The sequence below is a fragment of the Lagopus muta genome, chromosome 2, assembly GCF_023343835.1.
Source record: "Lagopus muta isolate bLagMut1 chromosome 2, bLagMut1 primary, whole genome shotgun sequence".
In the NCBI taxonomy this organism is placed as follows: domain Eukaryota; kingdom Metazoa; phylum Chordata; class Aves; order Galliformes; family Phasianidae; genus Lagopus; species Lagopus muta.
In genome coordinates this window covers 3,925,271-3,943,853 of record NC_064434.1, presented here as the reverse complement: position 1 = coordinate 3,943,853, position 18,583 = coordinate 3,925,271, and the positions used below count along the sequence as shown (strand labels likewise).

At 49.2% G+C, this 18,583-nt stretch overlaps 2 protein-coding genes across 3 annotated transcripts in view; one reads left to right on the top strand and one right to left on the bottom strand.

The window, feature by feature from the left end:
* The window catches only part of LOC125689819 (uncharacterized), a 259,018-nt gene that overhangs the window by 206,402 nt on the left and 34,033 nt on the right, over positions 1 to 18,583 (top strand). The window lies entirely within an intron of this gene.
* The window catches only part of XKR6 (XK related 6), a 163,755-nt gene extending 145,172 nt beyond the window's left edge, over positions 1 to 18,583 (bottom strand). The window contains exon 1 of one of the 2 annotated variants that reach the window (XR_007375415.1): positions 17,833 to 17,944. Coding sequence is in view for 1 of the 2 variants with exons in the window: in XM_048937388.1 (XP_048793345.1) it covers positions 17,833 to 18,548 (716 nt within the window). In the remaining variant the exon portion in view is untranslated. Of the gene's footprint in view, positions 1 to 17,832 lie in introns of both variants that reach the window. The other variant, XM_048937388.1, reaches the window with a different exon arrangement.

Sequence of the window (18,583 nt, the reverse complement as noted above, 5' to 3'; positions counted from 1 at the left end):
ATGTTCACAGCAAAATAGCATCTTTATCTCTGGGTGAAATCCTGAGATTTCTATCCACAGTCATGGGACTGTAGACAGAGAAGATAATCTCAACACATACCTAGCTCAGCTCAATCATAAGATCATAGAATCACAGAATGGTTGGTTTGGAGGAGAACTTAAAGCCCATCCAGCCCCAACCCCAGCCGTGGGCTGGGTGCCTCCAGCTCAGGCTGCCCAGGGCCCATCCATGGCCTTGGGCACCTCCAGGGATGGGGCACCCACAGCTCTGGGCAGCAGTGCCAGGGCATCACCGCCCTCTGAGCAAAGAGTTTCTTCCTAACATCTCACCTCAATCTCTCCTCTTTCAGTTTAAAGCTATTCCCCCCTTCTCCTATTACTGATAGGAGTGTAAACTGTCAGTCCTCCTCCTGCTTATAAGCTCCCTTCTTTCTTCTTGCAGAGAAGCAAAGAAATAGCAGCCACAGCACCTCCACCCCAAGACGCAACTGAACCCGAGCAGTCGCTGTAAGTTGTGTTCCCTGGCAGGGAATGAACCTTTCAAACCAAACAATGCTGGCACTGCCTTGTACCATTCCCTCCAGCACTGCCTGGGAGCAGGTTGGGTTTATCTGCCCTGGGGGGCAGGACTTACAGGAGCATTTGCTCCAAGTCTATTCATTCTGAGGGCATCACTGCCCTCTGAGTAAAAAATTGCTTCCTGACACCTAACCTAAGTCTCTCCTCTTTTAGTTTAAAACCATTCCCCCTTGTCCTATCACTGTCTGCCCACATAGAGAGTCGGACTCTCTCCTCTATATAAGACTCCTTTAACAACTGGAGGGCCACACTGAGGTCTCCCCAGAGCCCCTCCTCAAGGAGAGAAGCCCAGTTCCCTCCACCTTTCTTTGTAGGAGTGGTGCTCCATCCTCTGACTAATTCACATACATCTCCAGCCATTTTGGACCCTTGTAACAGTATTACCAGCTACCGAAAGCAATAACCACACTGAATGTGCACATTATTAATTTAAAAAGGCTGTCTGCATGATTCTTACATTGACTGTCCCAGCTTTCTACCAGTCCCACTCGATCTTCAATCGTTTATTTATTATTTACTATCTAGGTGTCTCTGGGACAACTTAATACATTAAGCTGGTCTCTCATCTCATCCCTGCTAATGAATGTAATAAATAACTACAGTAAGCATTATAATCAATACTACACTCTGCTCATATCCCGGAGAACACGAGGTCTGTGGCCTGAGGCCCCGCTGGGGATACAGCCCTCTGTGGGCTTAAATCCTGCTCAGTGCTCAGCCAGAGGTGAATTAGCAGCAGTGTGCTGGGTACCAGGGCCAGGCGTGCTCCTCAAAGCTGGAAGGTTGTGCTCACTCCAAACGTGTATCCAAAGCAGCAATAGTACAGCAAGTGCTGGAGAAAGATGCTTAGACGTGTAAAATATAATGCAAAAAAAAACCAAAACAAAAAAACCAAGAAGGGTGAACATGAGAAGAAACATCAGAAGTTTACATACTGTGTAAATCTCAGCAAAAAGCCCTACAGATCAGTCTCTGTTCAGAGATAAGATAGCATTGCTAAAGGAAAGCAATACTGCCTGCAGAGCATGAACAGGACGGTGCTACGTGGAGCTTTCCTTTGTACAATGCAGGATCACGGAAAGCTCACCAGAAGCTCAGTTCAACTGCTTTTTCCCTTTGGTTGTTCTCTCACGAATGAAGAACCCTGCCCAGGATTTAATTCTGCCACTGGTTGATGCAATACTACTCCTCAATTCATTCACATACCTTTCAGCTTTGTCTGGCCCCAACCTGCACCAACAGCTCCAAGGCACGAGCCAAACCACAGCATCCAGAAGCTGAAATCAGAAATGTGCTTTTCTTCTTAACACTGCTATCACCTCCAAGATTAGCTGTTACATGACTTGGTAGGCTCCCAGAATGTCTATAGCCAACATCTATCTTCTTGCAACACCCACACTCTCCTCTCACTGCTTGCCCTCTTCCTGAATTCTTCTTCAAATTAAGCTGTACCTCTTTGCAGCCAGGATCACAGCCTGCTGCAGCAAAACCAGTGGGGACCCAATTCTCACTAGACTCCATGGCAAAAAAAAGAAAAGCAGAAAAGCTAGAGAAACCACAGCTGAATGACTTGGCTGAGAATGCCTCTGCAGCTGAAGGCATTCCTTGTATGCCAATAAATTTGTGCATCAAATCACCCCAGATCCCATGCATCAGCATAGGTTGTCCCAGGTAGGAGATGATTCCTGGTCCTGAGGGGTGCTGCAGGCTTCCAACTCCTGCAAGAGTCTGCAAGTCCTTTCAGTGCACAGCAAATTCTCAGCTGACATTATTGTGTAGATTTACTGGAGTTGCCATCAAGATGGAACTTGATCATCCATGTGTACAATGTAGAGAAGCTGCAAAACTCAGCTTCTAATATTCGGTATCTTGCTCCACTGAAAATTAGAAGTCTCCACAATTAGTCTGGGAAACAGCATTTCTTGCACAGGTATCTGTAGTTACCCCCATTCTCAGTTTCTGCAGAAAAACAGCTTTGAGCCCATAGAAATGATGCCATTATGTAGGAATGTCCCTTGTCAAAATCTCCAAGTGGAGCAAAATTTCCTGAACACTGCTGAAGAAATTTCTGCCAAACTTCAAAAACCCTCAGAGGACTGAAGAATTCATCACTGAGATCCTTTTCAACCCAGGCCATTTTATGATCCTGTGATCACGGGCTGCCCAGTGAATTGCACCTCCTACCTAGGAGCTATCTAAGCCAGAAATGCCACAGGACAGCGTGATATTCTGATGGAAAACCCTACATGTGTGCCCGCATGCATTGCATTTTCCTAAGCATCCTGTGCTCCTGAACAATCAGACACTCAATGAAGAGGTGCAGGGTGCTTTGGCCTGATAACTCTTAAGACACAAATCATAGAATCACAGAATGACCTGGGTTGCAAAGGCCCACAATGCTCATCCAGTTCCAACCCCCTGCTGTGTGCAGGTCACCAACCAGCAGCCCAGGCTGCCCAGAGCCACATCCAGCCTGGCCTTGAATGCCTGCAGGGATGGGGCATCCACAGCCTCCTTGGGCAACCTGTGCCAGTGCCTCACCACCCTCTGGGGGAAAAACTTCTTCCTCATATCCAACCTAAACCTCCTCTGCCTCAGTTTAAAACCATTCCCCCTTGTCCTATCACTATCCACTCTTGTAAACAGCCCTTCCTGCTTATATGCTCCCTTCAAGTACTGGAAACCACAAATGCTGTGGTTACCCTTTCTACACTCCCAGCAAGGCTCTTTCAAGCACTGTGAACTGTTTGCAACAACCAGTAGGGCTTCAGAAAATTAAAAAGGTGTTTTATGCTCAAATGAGAACTCCACTAAAAGCACCAGACATTGGTGCTTCTTTGCTGTTCTGCCTTTAACTCGGGCACTCACTGTAGATCAGAGGCAGCTCTGCACAATAGCTAGTTATGCCTGTCACCCACAGCTCTGACCCATTCAGGACACAGAATTATTTCTCCAATTCACAAAAGCAAATTGAACAGATGCAGGACACCCCAGGAACAGCCCCCATCAAAGTCACCGTGGTGCAAGAAAACCCCACTCCAAGTCAGGAAGGCTCAGACAGCAAACGGCTTCATTGAGGCAACCTGCTGGTCTGACCCAAAGCAATGCAATCTCACCAGATAACAGAACTCCTGTGGGAACAAAAGCACGAGATCATAAACTGACACAAGCTGACATTACTGACTGCATGCAGAGGTTTAGGAGGGATCTCATTTAATGTGCTCCACGTGGCGGCTGGGTGGTAAACTGCGTACCAAGGAAAATAACAGTTACTCTACAGAGCTGGGTAAGCAGCCTAATTTAGAGCAGGGATGTCTGTTTCTAATTCTACTCGTATGATTAGGAAGAGCAATGTGTATCTTTTAAACGGGCAAATAAAGTAATTTCTGCATTATCATTAAAATCCTTGAGCGAAGGATGCATGAGGAAATTTTATGATTGGGATGGCAAATTCTCGTGGTCATTCCCAGCTCCTAAAATGTACTTCCTTGAGGTCTAATATACCGTATAACAGTGCTTCCAGTAAAACCAGTCAGGCTTTTAAGTTGCATTTCTACTATGAACCTTTTCTTTTGTTGCTCTGTTCTCAGTTCTGTTTTTTACCATTGGAAGGAAAACGACCCCAACCAACCTCTCTTGCAGCGAATGCCTTTCCTTAAATCACCAAGTTGGCTTCTCCACCTCTTTTATTTTTCAAAATCTAGCAGCTGTAGAATCACCCTTACAGTAATGATGGTGAGGCACTGGCACAGGTTGCACAGAGAGGCAGTGGTGCCCCATCCCTGCAGACAGCCAAGGTCAGGCTGGATGGGCTGTGAGCACTGATGGAGCTCAGAAGGCAACCTGTTCCAGTGCCTCACCACCCTCTGGGGGAAAAACTTCCTCTTAATATCCAATCTAAACTTCCCTGTCTCTGTTTAAACCATTCCACCTTGTCCTATCGCTATCCACCCTCGTGAACAGAAAATGTCTAACCTGAACACATGCATCTTAATTCTTTACTAAAGACCAGCAAGTATGCAAGTAGAGGGCTGTGGTCTCTTATGAGCAGTAAATTTAAGGCAGAACCCAAGAGTCTAGCACCAGATTCCAATTAGAAGCACTTCCCCTGGTTACCTTGAGGAGACTTGTACTGCCTTCCAAACAGACCCAACCTCTGGTGTGGAACATGGCACCTCCAATTGGTACACTGCTATTCAGCAGTTTCTAGGCAAAACAATCCAGCAGCTCCCCTACAAAACAGAAGTCTGATTTCCCCATATTTCAGAGAATCATAAAGGTTGGAAGAGACCACTGAGATCACCTTGTCCAACTGCCAGCCCACTAACCCATATCCCTCAGTGCCTGTGTAAAGGACCCCTTCCATTTGCCCAAAAGCTCACCTGCAGTGCCTTGACAAGTAGAAAAGCTTCAGAAACCAAACACAACAGCTTCTGCAGATCCACTTTAGCACATTCCTTACCTTCAGCACCTTGCAATCCTTTCATAGAGTGATGTGACCTTCCCAGCTTTTTAGGTACCCGTGTTAGGAGCGCCGGTTTACAAATCCTCTAATCCCCTGTAAGAGCAGGGGAAATAATCCAGCTGCAGGCAGAGAACTCAGCAAAGTATCAGAAATCAAACTTACACCCCGGATTCAAGCTCCCTGCACTCTGGTTACACGGCTCCTAGCAGTTCTAGCAGGGCTTTTCTCTCCGAGCACACAACGCCAACAAGAGAAACAGAAGGGTCAGAAATGATTTGCCATTACTGCTAAAAAAACTCAGTGATTTTTGAGTTCCCAGTGAGAGGAGCAGGAGGGAATTACAGGAGATCTGCATGTTTAAACAGTAAATTCAGTGGCTCGTTGCAGGCAGAGCTTGATCACAATGAGGAAAAATAATGAGAGCTTATAACGAAGCTCCAGTTGTGCAACAAGCCATGCCACAAAACCTGCTCTTATAAATGGAATTATTAAATTGCTGAGTGGTAAAACAAAAACACTCCTTGCATAAGCAGTAATAAAGCAACAATTTAGGTGATGTTTAGAAGCGCACCGATTGAGGTATTAGCCAGGTAAACACTGGGTTACCCAGGCATGGTCTCTCACTATTAAAAAAGCAATGCTTAACGTGATCCTGAACACCTCTGTGGGCTCTCCTGCCCGTTCTGGGATATGGGGCATCAGCAGAAAGGGCTGAGCAGTAAGACATGATTGATAGGCTTCATTTGTGCCGACAGCAAAGAAGATTTCTGGTGCTTGCATCCCAACCAGAAAAGCCACAATGATTTCAAAGCAGCTGAAGGAACTCTCCAGGACATCTGAACTCATGGACTCCAAGGTTTTTACACCATAAAACTCCAATAGCTCGTCCATAACTTCTGCAAAACTGCAAATAACATCTGAAGTCCTGGCTGTATTCAGCTACCAAAAGATGATTAAGTTGAGTATCTACAATTACTTTTAATCCTAAATAACAGATAAATGTTTAACTCCCACCATGCAGCATCTAAGGTGTGATATTAGCAGGAGCCTGTAGAAACCAATCAATAACCATTAAAGCTGGATCCTATCAGCTAGCACCAGGTATTAGCCACTTTCTCAATATTTCAAGCATTCTATTATTCTTAGATGCAGTTAAAGTAGTAAAATGAAGTGGTCTCATACTGACACTGTGATAAATACCAGATTAAATATAGAACAAATTTATTACTTCCCGAAGTCCTACTGAGCGTCCTGATTTTTTTTCTGTACCCACAACAATATAGTTTGCTTTGATGCTTTATTATTCCAGTTCTAAAGCACACAACCAAAAAGCAAAGAGCACGCTGGCGCACAAATGAGGTTCAGCCACATCTGGGTGAAGGTAGATGACCCCATAAGTATGGATTTCTGGCTCTCCTGGACATCTGGCAGGGACAGGACACCGGCACTATGCTGTCTGGGTGGCTCAGCTGTCAGAGCAGCCCTCATCCCCAAAACTCACAGAATCATATGAATTACAGAGTTGTTGCAGTTGGAAGAGACCCTTGAAGTCATCACAGAATCATAAAATGGCCTGGGTTGCAAAGGACCACAACGCTCATCCAGTTCCAACCCCCTGCTATGTGCAGGTCACCAACCAGCAGCCCAGGCTGCCCAGAGCCACATCCAGCCTGGCCTTGAATGCCTGCAGGGATGGGGCAAAATCACCTAGCTCAACTCTTCAGCACTGCTCAGGATTTGATCCATCTTTCACAAAAGAAAGGTGTGAAAGCCCACCACGCCAACTTTTGAGACAGGCACATGCCAGTGCTTAGCCTCAACCTGCAGCTCCTGCTCCAATGCCTGCACTGGTATGCACCACATTCTCTACTGCACCTCAATGAACCCATTTTCTCCCCAGCCCAAGCCTAACAAGCAATGGGAAACCAGCACTAAAGCAGTCTCACACTCAAAAGCTGAGACAACACATCAGTGTGACACAATATACGTGGTGACCTCACACCCCAGAGCAGCTTGCATCTTCCCCAAAAGAGGGCTCATGCCCACAAGGGAGGAACAGAGGCATTGCTACAGTCAGCGCCTCAAGACTTGGCGGTGCACGCTGTTCCAAATTGCTTCCACTCCCAATTAATATTCATAAATGAAGCACAACACCACGCTTTCCATCAGCCATCACACGCCACCCACGCTAGATGAAAGGACAACTACACGAGATAAGCAGTTTATTGGATCAAAAGTCCCCTTTAGATGAGGAGACAGCTATTGCAAAGGCATAAAACTGATAGCATCCCATCCTGGGTGTACGTATGGAGGGAGTATCCGTACATCTCTCTTTAAACCAGAGATTCAGCACTGAGAACACACAATGTAATTATTATGTTAATTTAGCTGAATTTTTCTGCCTGCTTGAGGTTTGAGCTGGAGGTAGGAACTTAGGTTTGAAAAGCTGATGTTGAAAACCCGCTTTGAAAACAGAAGTGACACCTAATTGTTTCATCAGCAATAGTTGAGTTTAAATCCCTGTTTCTCTTGTCCCCACCCCTGCCACACCAGTCTCAAAGGGATTTTAGGGGTAGACCTTGCTCCAAAGTTTTTAATTTCTATTGCCATCACAACAGCTTTCAATCTGGGTGCTCAACAAGCATGGTCAGAAACATGATCCTAATTCCTACCCCACCTCACCTCCCCCCAGCAATGCTCAAGCAACATCCAGAAAGTGCTTTTCCTCCTCCTCCTCCCCAAACTCATCTTCAGTGGCAGAAATCAATGTTCTCATCCTCCCAAAGATCGGCAGCAGCCGTTGGGTGTAAGCCCTGTGCAGACAATAAATGCATCAAAAAGATACCTGAGAAAACTCCCCTCGAGCCCAGTACAGTGACTGACAGCATGTAAGCCACAACACCACACTGCTCTCTGCACCAACCAGCAAACTAAGGCTTCCTACAAGTAACAGCAAGATGCTACAAGGTTGATGTCTCCAGCCCACCTCTCTCTAAAGCCATTCAGCTCTGTAGCCACGAGGGACAGAAATGGGAGGCCCAAGAGGTGTATTTACACCCCTCGCCAGAAAGGGAAAGTATAAATATTGCCAAAGCTTCCTGAAGGCTAGTACTTACAGTCATGCTTTGAAAGGGAAAGAATAAAGCAAAATATTCAATTAGAAAAAATTACTGTAATTGCAGGTTCTATTTTATCACTCCATTAATGCAATAAAGTGCCTTGAAATATTGCTGAGCTGGGATACAGAGCTTAGTGCTACTTAACATTTTAATGTACATCCAGGGGGCTAATTTAATTTAGATGTGCATGAGGGTCTCCTCTCCATCCTCATCCCTACTGTCTTCCCCAACACTCCTCAAAATATGGCAAGGAATAAATGCTTCCCCACCACAAAGAGGGATGGATAAGCAGAGCTGAGGCCAGACATAATCCCTGACACATGCAGCCGAAGAAAGAGCATCAAGAACACAAACGTATAGATCCACAAAGATGCATAGTTAAAAGTGTGCTTGCATGCACCTGAAATCCCTGGCATCTTGAATTGGTGTTTCTAGCAGTAGAAAGTGTCAAGCTGTTGCTGCTGCCCAAACACCAAATGCAATCCCAACAGAAATCATAGAATCACAGAACGGCCTGGGTTGCAAAGGACCACAATGCTCATCCAGTTCCAACCCCTGCTGTGTGCAGGTCACCAACCAGCAGCCCAGGCTGCCCAGAGCCACATCCAGCCTGGCCTTGAATGCCTGCAGGGATGGGGCATCCACAGCCTCCTTGGGCAACCTGTTCCAGTGCCTCACCACCCTCTGGGGGAAAAACTTCCTCCTCATATCCAACCTAAACCTCCCCTGTCTTAGTTTCAAACCATTCCCCCTTGCAATGTAGGACCGTACCATTTTGTTCCTACGATGCTGCACACTGCAGTTTGCTGAATACAATCCCGGTCCTCCCTATGACAGAAGATAAGTGAATCCTATTTTCAGGAGCCCTTCATCCCTTTAATTAAACAAATTAATATCACTTCTTCATATCGCATAGCCTCTATTATCTTTTGTGAACTCCTCCAATTCCGTTGTAAAGATACATTGAAGAAGTACTAATTGAGATGATCTCTGGAATTCGAGAGTTGGTGTATTTTTAGGCATGTTTTAAAAACTATTTTCCCTTTGTTTCTGGAATGCCTCCCATCCTTCCTCCTATGCCAGACTGTTTACATTATCTAAATGCCTTCTGCTTATACCACTCTTTGCAATTTTCACTTCAACAACGTCGGCCTCCGTTGCTCTTTTTTCCTTCGCTTAGACATAACTGGGATGAATTCCAATCCCATACTCAAAACCACTCCCTGTGCTGCACTGCTGCTTTCTGTGTTAGCTACATCCGGCAGTGCGTTTCTATGGCAAAGGTTCAGCGGAGGGAACCAAGTACAAAGGGTTAAACCACTGAGTTGGAAGGGACCTTTAAAGGTCAGGGTCCAACTCCAATGATTCTATGAAACCGCTCTTCTTTTGCAATAGAAACTGTGGCAATGGCCATTTTCACAGACAGTAGAGCTTGGTGCAAACTCACCCCAAACTCCTCACCCCTGCTTTGGGCAATAAGCCCTCCCTGTGATGGTGACCTTGTAGGGGATACAGTCGAAAGAACAAAGTCAGGAGCATGAAGTTCAGCACAGAAACACAAACCCAAAACCTTCCTCCATCCCCAAATCTAAGGGGTCACCTCCAGCTTTCCATTACACACCTCCCTGAGGCTCCCCAAGCAACAAGTGCATTTCACAGGCTCGGAGCTCACAGACAGGGCTCAACAGTTCACCTCCAGCCCTTCCAGCTGTGAGGAGAGAAACTTCCATGTCCTGGCTCAACGAAGATAGGAAAATCCAGCACTCCTTTACTCTGCAGAGGAAACGAGGTCCTGGTGACAAAGGTGCTGGGCTTCAATACAGTTCTGGATGCAGCGCCAACTCTGCAAGAGACCTTCCGTGCCACTGAAGTCACGTAAGGACACACTGTGAATATTTCATAGGCGAACCTGAGCCCTCACTGATTTAGCAGGAAGGAGATGTGAGGAGAAGCACGCACTCCAGATCCCAGGATGCTTTTGGGGACAGATTTAAGATCGTTTCTTCCTTGTTTTTCCTCTTGGGCAAGATTCGGTTTTGCCGCAATGGGGCTGCCCGTTCAGCTGAGGCTCCTAGGAGGCCTCAAGGAATTACACAGCCACTTACACCAAGATAGGGAAGGCACAGACACGGCTCAGCCAGCCCACGAAATGCAGACATCAGATGGAGCACTCAGCACATCAAACCTACCCAAGGGCAGACAGAGAGCAATTCCTGACTCCTCAACAGTGTCCTGAAGATTCCCCTCCCCAGGAAAGCCCTTCCCTGTTTCCTTGGGATCTGCAGTGGAAAAGCATCTCCGTGCCCTAAAGCAGAGCACTGTGAATGCCAGCATATCAGAAGGAGGTGCATCAATGAAATTACAGCATTTGTCACATCTTCCCTTAACATGTTCAATTACAATTTAATTTCACTTCTAGCTGTAAGAAAGCATTACTCTGATTCATAGTTCCCTCTGTATAAAAGCTTTCAGGTGTGAGGGCACGGCCTTACACTACCACTGGTCTTCAAGACAGCGAGGTGCTAAAAATCAAGTCAGAATTCAAGGGAAATAAAGCAGAATGGAAAAGTTCTGTGGAGCCTTCTCCACAGGCTCACCTTCATTCCCCACGGAAAATTATACATTTGCCATCCAATTTCTTTTCCTTGCAGTCTCAAGGCAGTGAAACAGCTCTCCTCCACAGAGATGCTTTATCACCATCAGTTCTTCCTACATCCTTTTCATTAAAGGAAATGCTCCCTGAATAACCTACATTTGTACTGAGAGGAGAACCACTGCAAGGAATAAAACCAGCTCAATTCAGCTAAAAGCAAAATGGAAGTCTCTAGAAGGGTAGAAAATACAGAGCTTATCATTTTAACATACCAAAAAAGGGCAAGCTGGCTTTCCCTATCCCTCTGCACCCTGCTTCCCCTCCATCAGGAAGAGTGTTTTCAGATTGCCATCGGTGTTAGAAATAAAACCAGAGGGCACCAGGAAAAAAATGGCACTCTCAGCCCTAGAGCTCAGCACAAAGCCTGAGGAAGTGGAAAAGGGACGTCCTGGTCCAAGTCTTTGGGAAACCAGGCTGTCACCCAACTCCTGCTTCTCTCTTCCTGGACTGTTTTCTGACTCCTGAAGATGGTCTCTGCAAAACACCTACGGCTGGTATCCTCACCCTGAAAGCCAAGGAGGCTCCATCCCTGGAGGTGCTGCCTCATTGCTGGAGGTGCTCAAGGCCAGGTTGGAGGGGGCTGTAGGCAGCCTGATGTGGTGCCTCTTTTAGTGGTTGGCAGTCCTACCCATGGCAGGGGGTTGGAACTTGATGTTCTCTGAGGCGCCTTCCAACCCAAGCCATCCCATGACTATGAAACGTTATGCTGGTTGTGGGAGGAGAAGAGATAGGGCACTAAAACATCTTTGTGTCCCCATATAACCCCGCAGAGAAGTGCCAAGTGCTCATCACTGCATGACCTCCTTATCTGCAGAGCACCTTGTTTCCCCTTGGCTCTTCCTCAGCAGCATCCCTATGCCCAACAGGGAGCTTCCTCCTCCCAACCTTGCCCATCCACTGCCCCAAATCACACTCCCAGCACTGAGCTGCCCGGAAAGAGAGCTGCCAGCAGGTCAGGGAAGCACATTTTCCTCCGTAGGGGAGGGGGAGGTCTTGAGGAATCTGCCCTCCCAGGGCTGGGAAGCAGATCTGCTTCAACATCTGTGGTTTGACCCCCTCTAGTGGGTAGCACTCAACAAGACATGGAGCCCTGCCAACCAATGGAGACCCCACTCAAGCGAGAAAGCCTCTTCATAGTGATGATGATGGTTATTACCCACTCCCACAGCTTACCTGCCCTGTACTTCAGATTCAGTACCTTTGGCACATTCTAACAAACTGGACCTCCATACCCAGTATTTATGGAGATCCTGGAGAAAACTCTTAGAACTGGGGACAGAACAAGTAAAGGTTTTGGAAGGGAGAACCGCTTCACTGGGGAAAAAAAAGTTATACCCCAGACTGGTTCTGTAAGAGAACACATTTATCATCTGTTCCAGAACGTCTTCCCTCTGCCAACTTGTCAAAAGCTGACAAAACTCCATACTATAAAGGCAAGCTGTTAAAACTTGGCTAAAGGGAAAAACTTAGCTGCCAGACAAGCTAACCAGAAAAAAGCTGAAAAAAACATTTGAGTGTGCCAGGGCAGACAGTAAATTCACAGAAAGGCTCTATGGAATTAAACACCCCAAACCAAGACAAGGAGATGGCGTTCGGACAGCAGCTGCTTCACCAGTCATCTGACAAGGCGATGCCTCCCACTTCAAGAGACTTGGGCAGACATCTTTAGATATCTTAGCTGCTTGCATTTCCAAACTACCTAAAGTAGCTTATATCCAACTCACAGTTCACCCCAGAGCAAAGTATTTTAGTAAAGCCAAAACCTACTCATCGCACAGTCATTAAATATCACATATTCCTTTTAAACCCATTGATTCATCCTTCCACCTCCGGGCACACCAAGTGATGAACAACTCATAGATTTGGTCTTTCCACTAATAAACAAGATGTCAGGTCTTTGCCTAAACTTTAGGAGTTTTTCCCTTAAACACGCACACACACATGGTGTTTTAATGTCAAAATACAGCGTGGGTTTTTTTTCTTCTTCTTAGCAAAATGTTTCTCTTCTAAATATGTATTCCAATCAATTTTTAAAAACAAAACCCAAATATACTGCACCGCAGTCACGCATCTTACCATTACTGACAGTCACCAGACAGTGAGATCTTCAGCTGATCAGTGTTCATTTTAGCACCAACTCCACGTTCTGACAATCCAATGGAATTCAATACTGTTTTCTTTAATAGCACCTTGCACTGCAAAAGGTCAGACTTTAAGCCTTGTACTCCAGGACAGCAACCATGACCCACTGACCCATTTACTACAGGGGTACAGAAAAGTACAACATGCATACAAGATGCAGCTTACACTCCCAGTCGTCACAAATACACCTTCTACAACTACTCAAGACATGAAAACTCCAAGTCAAAACTATTTTTCCTGAATTTACAGAGATGAATGGTTTCAGTGAAAGCAAGAGCCCTGGCAAGCTGAAAGGACCCACCAACCTTCAAAAAACCACAGCACTGCACTGCTGCTCCTCAAGAAGCCTCCTTTCTGCAGCTCACAGGGCTGGAGTGCAACAGCCAGTGTTGTGTGCCCAGCTGGCATCCTTCACTTCTGTAGCAGTCTGCTGAACTGTTCTAGTCTATGAGATAGTCTAAGGGATTGAGATGAAAGGTGAAAACTGCAGATGTATGAAGGTAAAACCCTCCAGTACCCAAGCTTTATCGGTGGGAATGCAATTTAAGATCACATTGCTTCAAGCATCCATTCAAAATCTCCATATAAAGATGTTTGTATGTATATTTTCACTATGCACTTTCTTTCCAGCAGTCAGCGTAGGAAGGCAGTATGAATACAGCCCCAATTCTCAGCTGAGCAAAAGACAAATGCAACAAACTCCAAACATCACTCAACCCCCCTCAGTAACCCCCTGGTTACCTCTCATACTTGTAATAGGGGACTCAGGACACAAGCAGAAGACAAAGCCCCCACCCTCCCTTATTACACAGACGCAATTAACTACATTACATCCACCACCACGAAAGACTGACAAACAACCTTGCTAAAAAAAGAGCCTGACGTACGTTTGAGTCCCTGCCATAAGAATGTGCTTTATCCATCTCACTGGTGAGCGTTTCCAACATCCAGGAAAAGTCCCTGCAGGAACCGTGTTATCCCCGCAAGTAAAACCCAGATTACCTAATGTCTACCAAGAAGCAAGCCCTCGGCAATTCAGGAACAGGATTGCTGTACAACTCCAACCTGCCCCCTCTGTTCTCTGCGATTTCGCTTCCAGCTGCTGAGCAACAGCCACGACAGCCTCTCCATAACGTACAGCCCTGATTACGCTCCATGCAGTCTCAGCGCATATCCATTATCATGCAGGAAACCAGGCTGGATGCATTATGCACTGAACTTACATTGTTCTAGGTCTTCCTCCTCCGTCCCCACGTATCAACTTCTTACCAGCACGGAGCGATTTAGCTGCAGGCAAACACTGCTAAAACAGCGCCTTCCACTATTAGTCCCATCACCACATTCAAGATTAATTTTAACGGCGTTTGCAATCGTTACAGTGGGAATGGAAAAAGATGCCTTGGTGGAGGCTAGCCTACAGACAGCATGAAGTTATTCTTGCTCTGGTCAGATACTGGGAGGCAGCTTTACGCCTCCAGTGTGCCCTACAAAGCAGGAGTCGCGTGCTGGAGAGATGGGTGATCAACAGGAGAGCACGCTCCCTCACTGTGCCTAATGCCATTTGGGCTGCAGAGCTCCTTCCCAGTCCCTCTCAGCAGCCCCAGCACTGCACTGTCTCACAAGCCAAGATTTTTTTCTCTGCAGTAACAAAGCAGAGGAAATTCTGAGTTACTTGAGCCTTAGTTCTTCACGTGACAAAATAAATCACCCCTCTATACACATCACCCTCCACAGGCATCACCTCCACAAGGCTCCAGCATCCCCCTCCCCGCTGCTCACTGGAGCATGCCGGGGCTGTCTGTGCCCATGCAGGCTTGCACCACACTAACAGCCATTTATTTCTCCTGGCTCTGAGAGAGGAGAAACCCAACTTGCAAAAGAAGCATCTGCATCAAGAAACGCTTTTGCTGATGGGATCAGCATCAGGAAAAGCAGAGAAAGGGTCGCATCCCGATTTATTTCCCTCGTAGGCATCACAGCTCACCCACCCCTTCAGCACCCCCAGGTCCACATGTCGGCTACAAGGAAACAAAATCCACCCCCAACAGGAGCTGAGCACCAGCGCGCTCAGAACATTACACAAATGACATTGAAGGTGCAGAGGAAATATATGTACGTGCTGTTGCGCTGCGCGGTGCCACGGGCTCCTTTCCCAGGTATACATTTCAAGCAACCTTCCCACGCAGTTCCCTGCCCCTCCACCCTCCCTCCCCTACCCGGAAAGAAATAATACAAAATCTTTGATGTGTATATTCATTTTTATCTCCAGAGCGGTGTCCTCAGAAGAGGTGTCAAGGCCCTCCCCTGCCTCCACCCACACAGCCCTCCCCCAGGCTCCCGTACGCTGTCTCCATCTTAACTCCAGCCACTTCTCCACCGATTTCATTAGGCAGCAGGGTTAACCCCTTCTGCTATCCAGATGGCCAAAAAAAAAATAAAAAATAAAGCACTAATTAAAATAAATAAATAAAGAATTGCTTCCTCATCAATCATCACCTTCTTCCTTTCCTTCTCATCCGTATCCCAGTGAAAAATTCCTACCATCCATCCATCCATCAGGTTATTTTGGCCCCATGGATTCACATCGGAAATGCCGATGCAGGGATGTGCACCCTCCCAGTTTCACCATTTGGTGCTGTTTTCCCCTCCCTCAAAAATCCAGCACCTTCTGCCTACCGATAATTTTAAGAGCTCTCAAGCCCAACCAGCCCCATTGAGACCCTCTTCCCATATGTATGGAGGGGGGGCGTGCATGCAGGACCCAATGCCACTACTCGGAGCCTTCACTCCAGCCTCCATCACCCACACCTCCTTCTCCTTCCATCTTATTAACCCATACCCCCTCCAGAGCGATCTTAGAGGACGCAGGGCCACGCCGGGTCTTTACAGTTGTCCTTACAACACCTCTTTCCGTAAAAATGCTGTCTCTCTGGAAGTGTTTGTATCTTACAGGCTCTCATCCTAGAGAATCCCTCCCTGCCTTCCTCTTCCATCTCATTTGGGGGATGACAGCTCCTCGCTCACTCTTTTATTCCCATTGAATCCAGGGACATTCCCCATCCCCTGATAGCTCCAGGGCCTGTCCTCAAGAGCTGCTCCACGGCATCGGTTCCCGACTCTGACCTTCAGTCTCACACTAACAACCCGAAATACATCCCTGTTTCCCCACTGCTTCCTTCCCCACCACCACAGGGGACAGATGCAACCCTCCCTCCCTCATCTACAGCAGGTTGACGCCAATCCCTTTGGAAACAGCAGACCCCACAGCCGGAGGCCTGCCCCCCATCTCTCCCCTGCCTCTCTGAAACAGCTCCCTCTTTCCATGGGGCTGCTTCCTTGCTGCCCCCCATCTCTTGGGGCCAGCCTTCCCCATGGCTGCAGGGCCTCACTCTGTAGTGATGCCGGCACGGGGGTCACCCCCAGCCCTGGGCCTACATCCACACTGTCACCTCTGGGGGGTGGTTAGCATCACCTCTCAGAGCACCTGCAGGGATGAGCAGCCCCAAACCCACACCCCGGTCCTGCCCCAACCCTGTGGGGCAGGAAGAGCCCATTCTTAAGGCACCCCTTCAACCCCCTATGCTTGTGGGAGGCACAAAGTCACGTTCCCCCAGGCAGCAGCCCCTCCACATCCTCCCTCCCCATAGCTCCCCACACACTGACTTTTGGGGAAATTTCTCTCCCCTCCGTACTGTGGGCTCCTCATCTCCCCCTGCTTTTACATGGGGAGAGTGCTGGCCCTGCCCAGTGAGGACCAAGAGGTGACAATGACCCCCATGGCCTCCTCAGTCCCACACACTTACCTGGGGGAACCCCTTCTCAGCCTAGCAGGGATGATCTCTCCTGCTTCTATACATGGGGGGCAATGACTCAGACGATGAATGGACAACAAACTTCAGTCCCCCACCTCAGTCCCATGGGCATATTTTGTGGGAATTTCTCTCCCTTTGGGCAGCACGAGGAGAACCCCCACATCTCCTCCAGCTTGGGGAGCACTGACTCACATCCACCAACCTGTGTGCCCACGGGCCAAAAAGTGGCAGTGAGCCCCATTTCCCTCACCTCAGCCTCACAGACCACTCTAGGGGCATCTCTCCTCCCTTTGAGGCTCTCTTCAAGCTAAGGGGAACGAACCCCAAATTTCCTCTCTTTTTCCACGTGGGGTGCCACTGACCACTTCCACCTCAGACCATGAGGTGACAGTGACCCACGTCAACCTCGGACCATCAGGAGACCCCTTCAGCCCGACCTCAACCAGAGGACCTTGACCCACCTCAAACCACGAGGTGACAGCAACCCTCATGTACCCTATTACAGCCAATGGACATTGGGTGTCCCCATGCTGAGAGGACCCATCATGGGCAATGTGTGGGCAGCGACCCTCATTCCAGCCGAGGGACAGCAACCCACTTCCAAGCTGGACCACGAGGTGACAGCGATCCTCATTCTTTCACCTCAGCAAAGTGACAGTGACCAACGTTCATGCTGGAGTAAACTCATTACTCTCCGGACACGAGGTGACACCAAACCTCACTCCCCCACGTCCATGCGGGACCACGAGGAGGCAGTCAACTCACTACCCCACATTCCCAATGGACGTAAGGCGATGCCGAACCCCACACCTCGGACCACGAGGCGGTGGCGACCCCAGCTCCGTCACCAACCACTGCCCCACGTCCCCACCGCACCGCGAGGCGGCAGCGACTCCCAGCAAAGACACACCGACCCGCGTCCGCTCCGGCCCACGAGCTGACAGCCAAGCCGTCAGCTCACGTCCTCGCTGAACGCCGAGCCCCGTTCCTCCACATCCAAGCCGGGCCACGAGGTGACAGCGATCCCCCCATTCCCACCGCAGCCCGGACCCCCGCCCTTACCTCCACACCTGTCCCATCTGCAGCAGGTGGATGACGGACTGCCAGACCCAGACGGAGATCCTGCAGAGGCGCTGCGCCCCGGGGGTGGCGGTGCCGGCGGCTCCTCCTACCCCGCCGGGTCCCCCCCGGCGCCCGGCGGCCCCCATCATGGGCGGCCCGCGGCTGCTGAGGCCCTGCACGGCGCCCAGCCCTCCGCCCGTGTAGTCCTGCACGAACCAGCGGAAGCTGAGGATCTGCACCAGCACCGAGGGCAGCAGCACGAAGGCCAGCGTCAGGCCGCACCAGACGTAGTCCCGCCGCCCGTAGTGGTGCAGCGCCAGCCACAGGTCCGTGCCCACGTCCCCCAGCAGCACCAGCAGCGCCAGCACGATCCACAGGCAGTCCAGCCACGGCCGCTCGCCCGCCCCTCCGACCTCCGGCGCCCGCGGCGCTCCCTCGTCGGCGGGGCGCGGGGCCAGCGGCTCGGCGGCGGCGGCGGCGGCCGCCCGCCCGAAGAGGTTCCGCAGGCAGGCGCTCCGGCAGCCCCAGTAGCACGACGACGTGTTGCAGCAGTGGCAGATGTGCAAGGAGCTGCTGCCGCCCGGCTCCTCCGCGCCCTCCGCCGCCGCTGCCCCGACGCCGCCGCAGACGCCCGCCGCCGCCGCCGCCGCCTCGTCCAGGTTGTGCAGCTGGGCGAAGCCCACGCCGCCGCCGCCGCCATCCGACTTGGCCGCCATCTTGCCGCCGCCGCCGCCGCGTCTCCGGCCCCTTC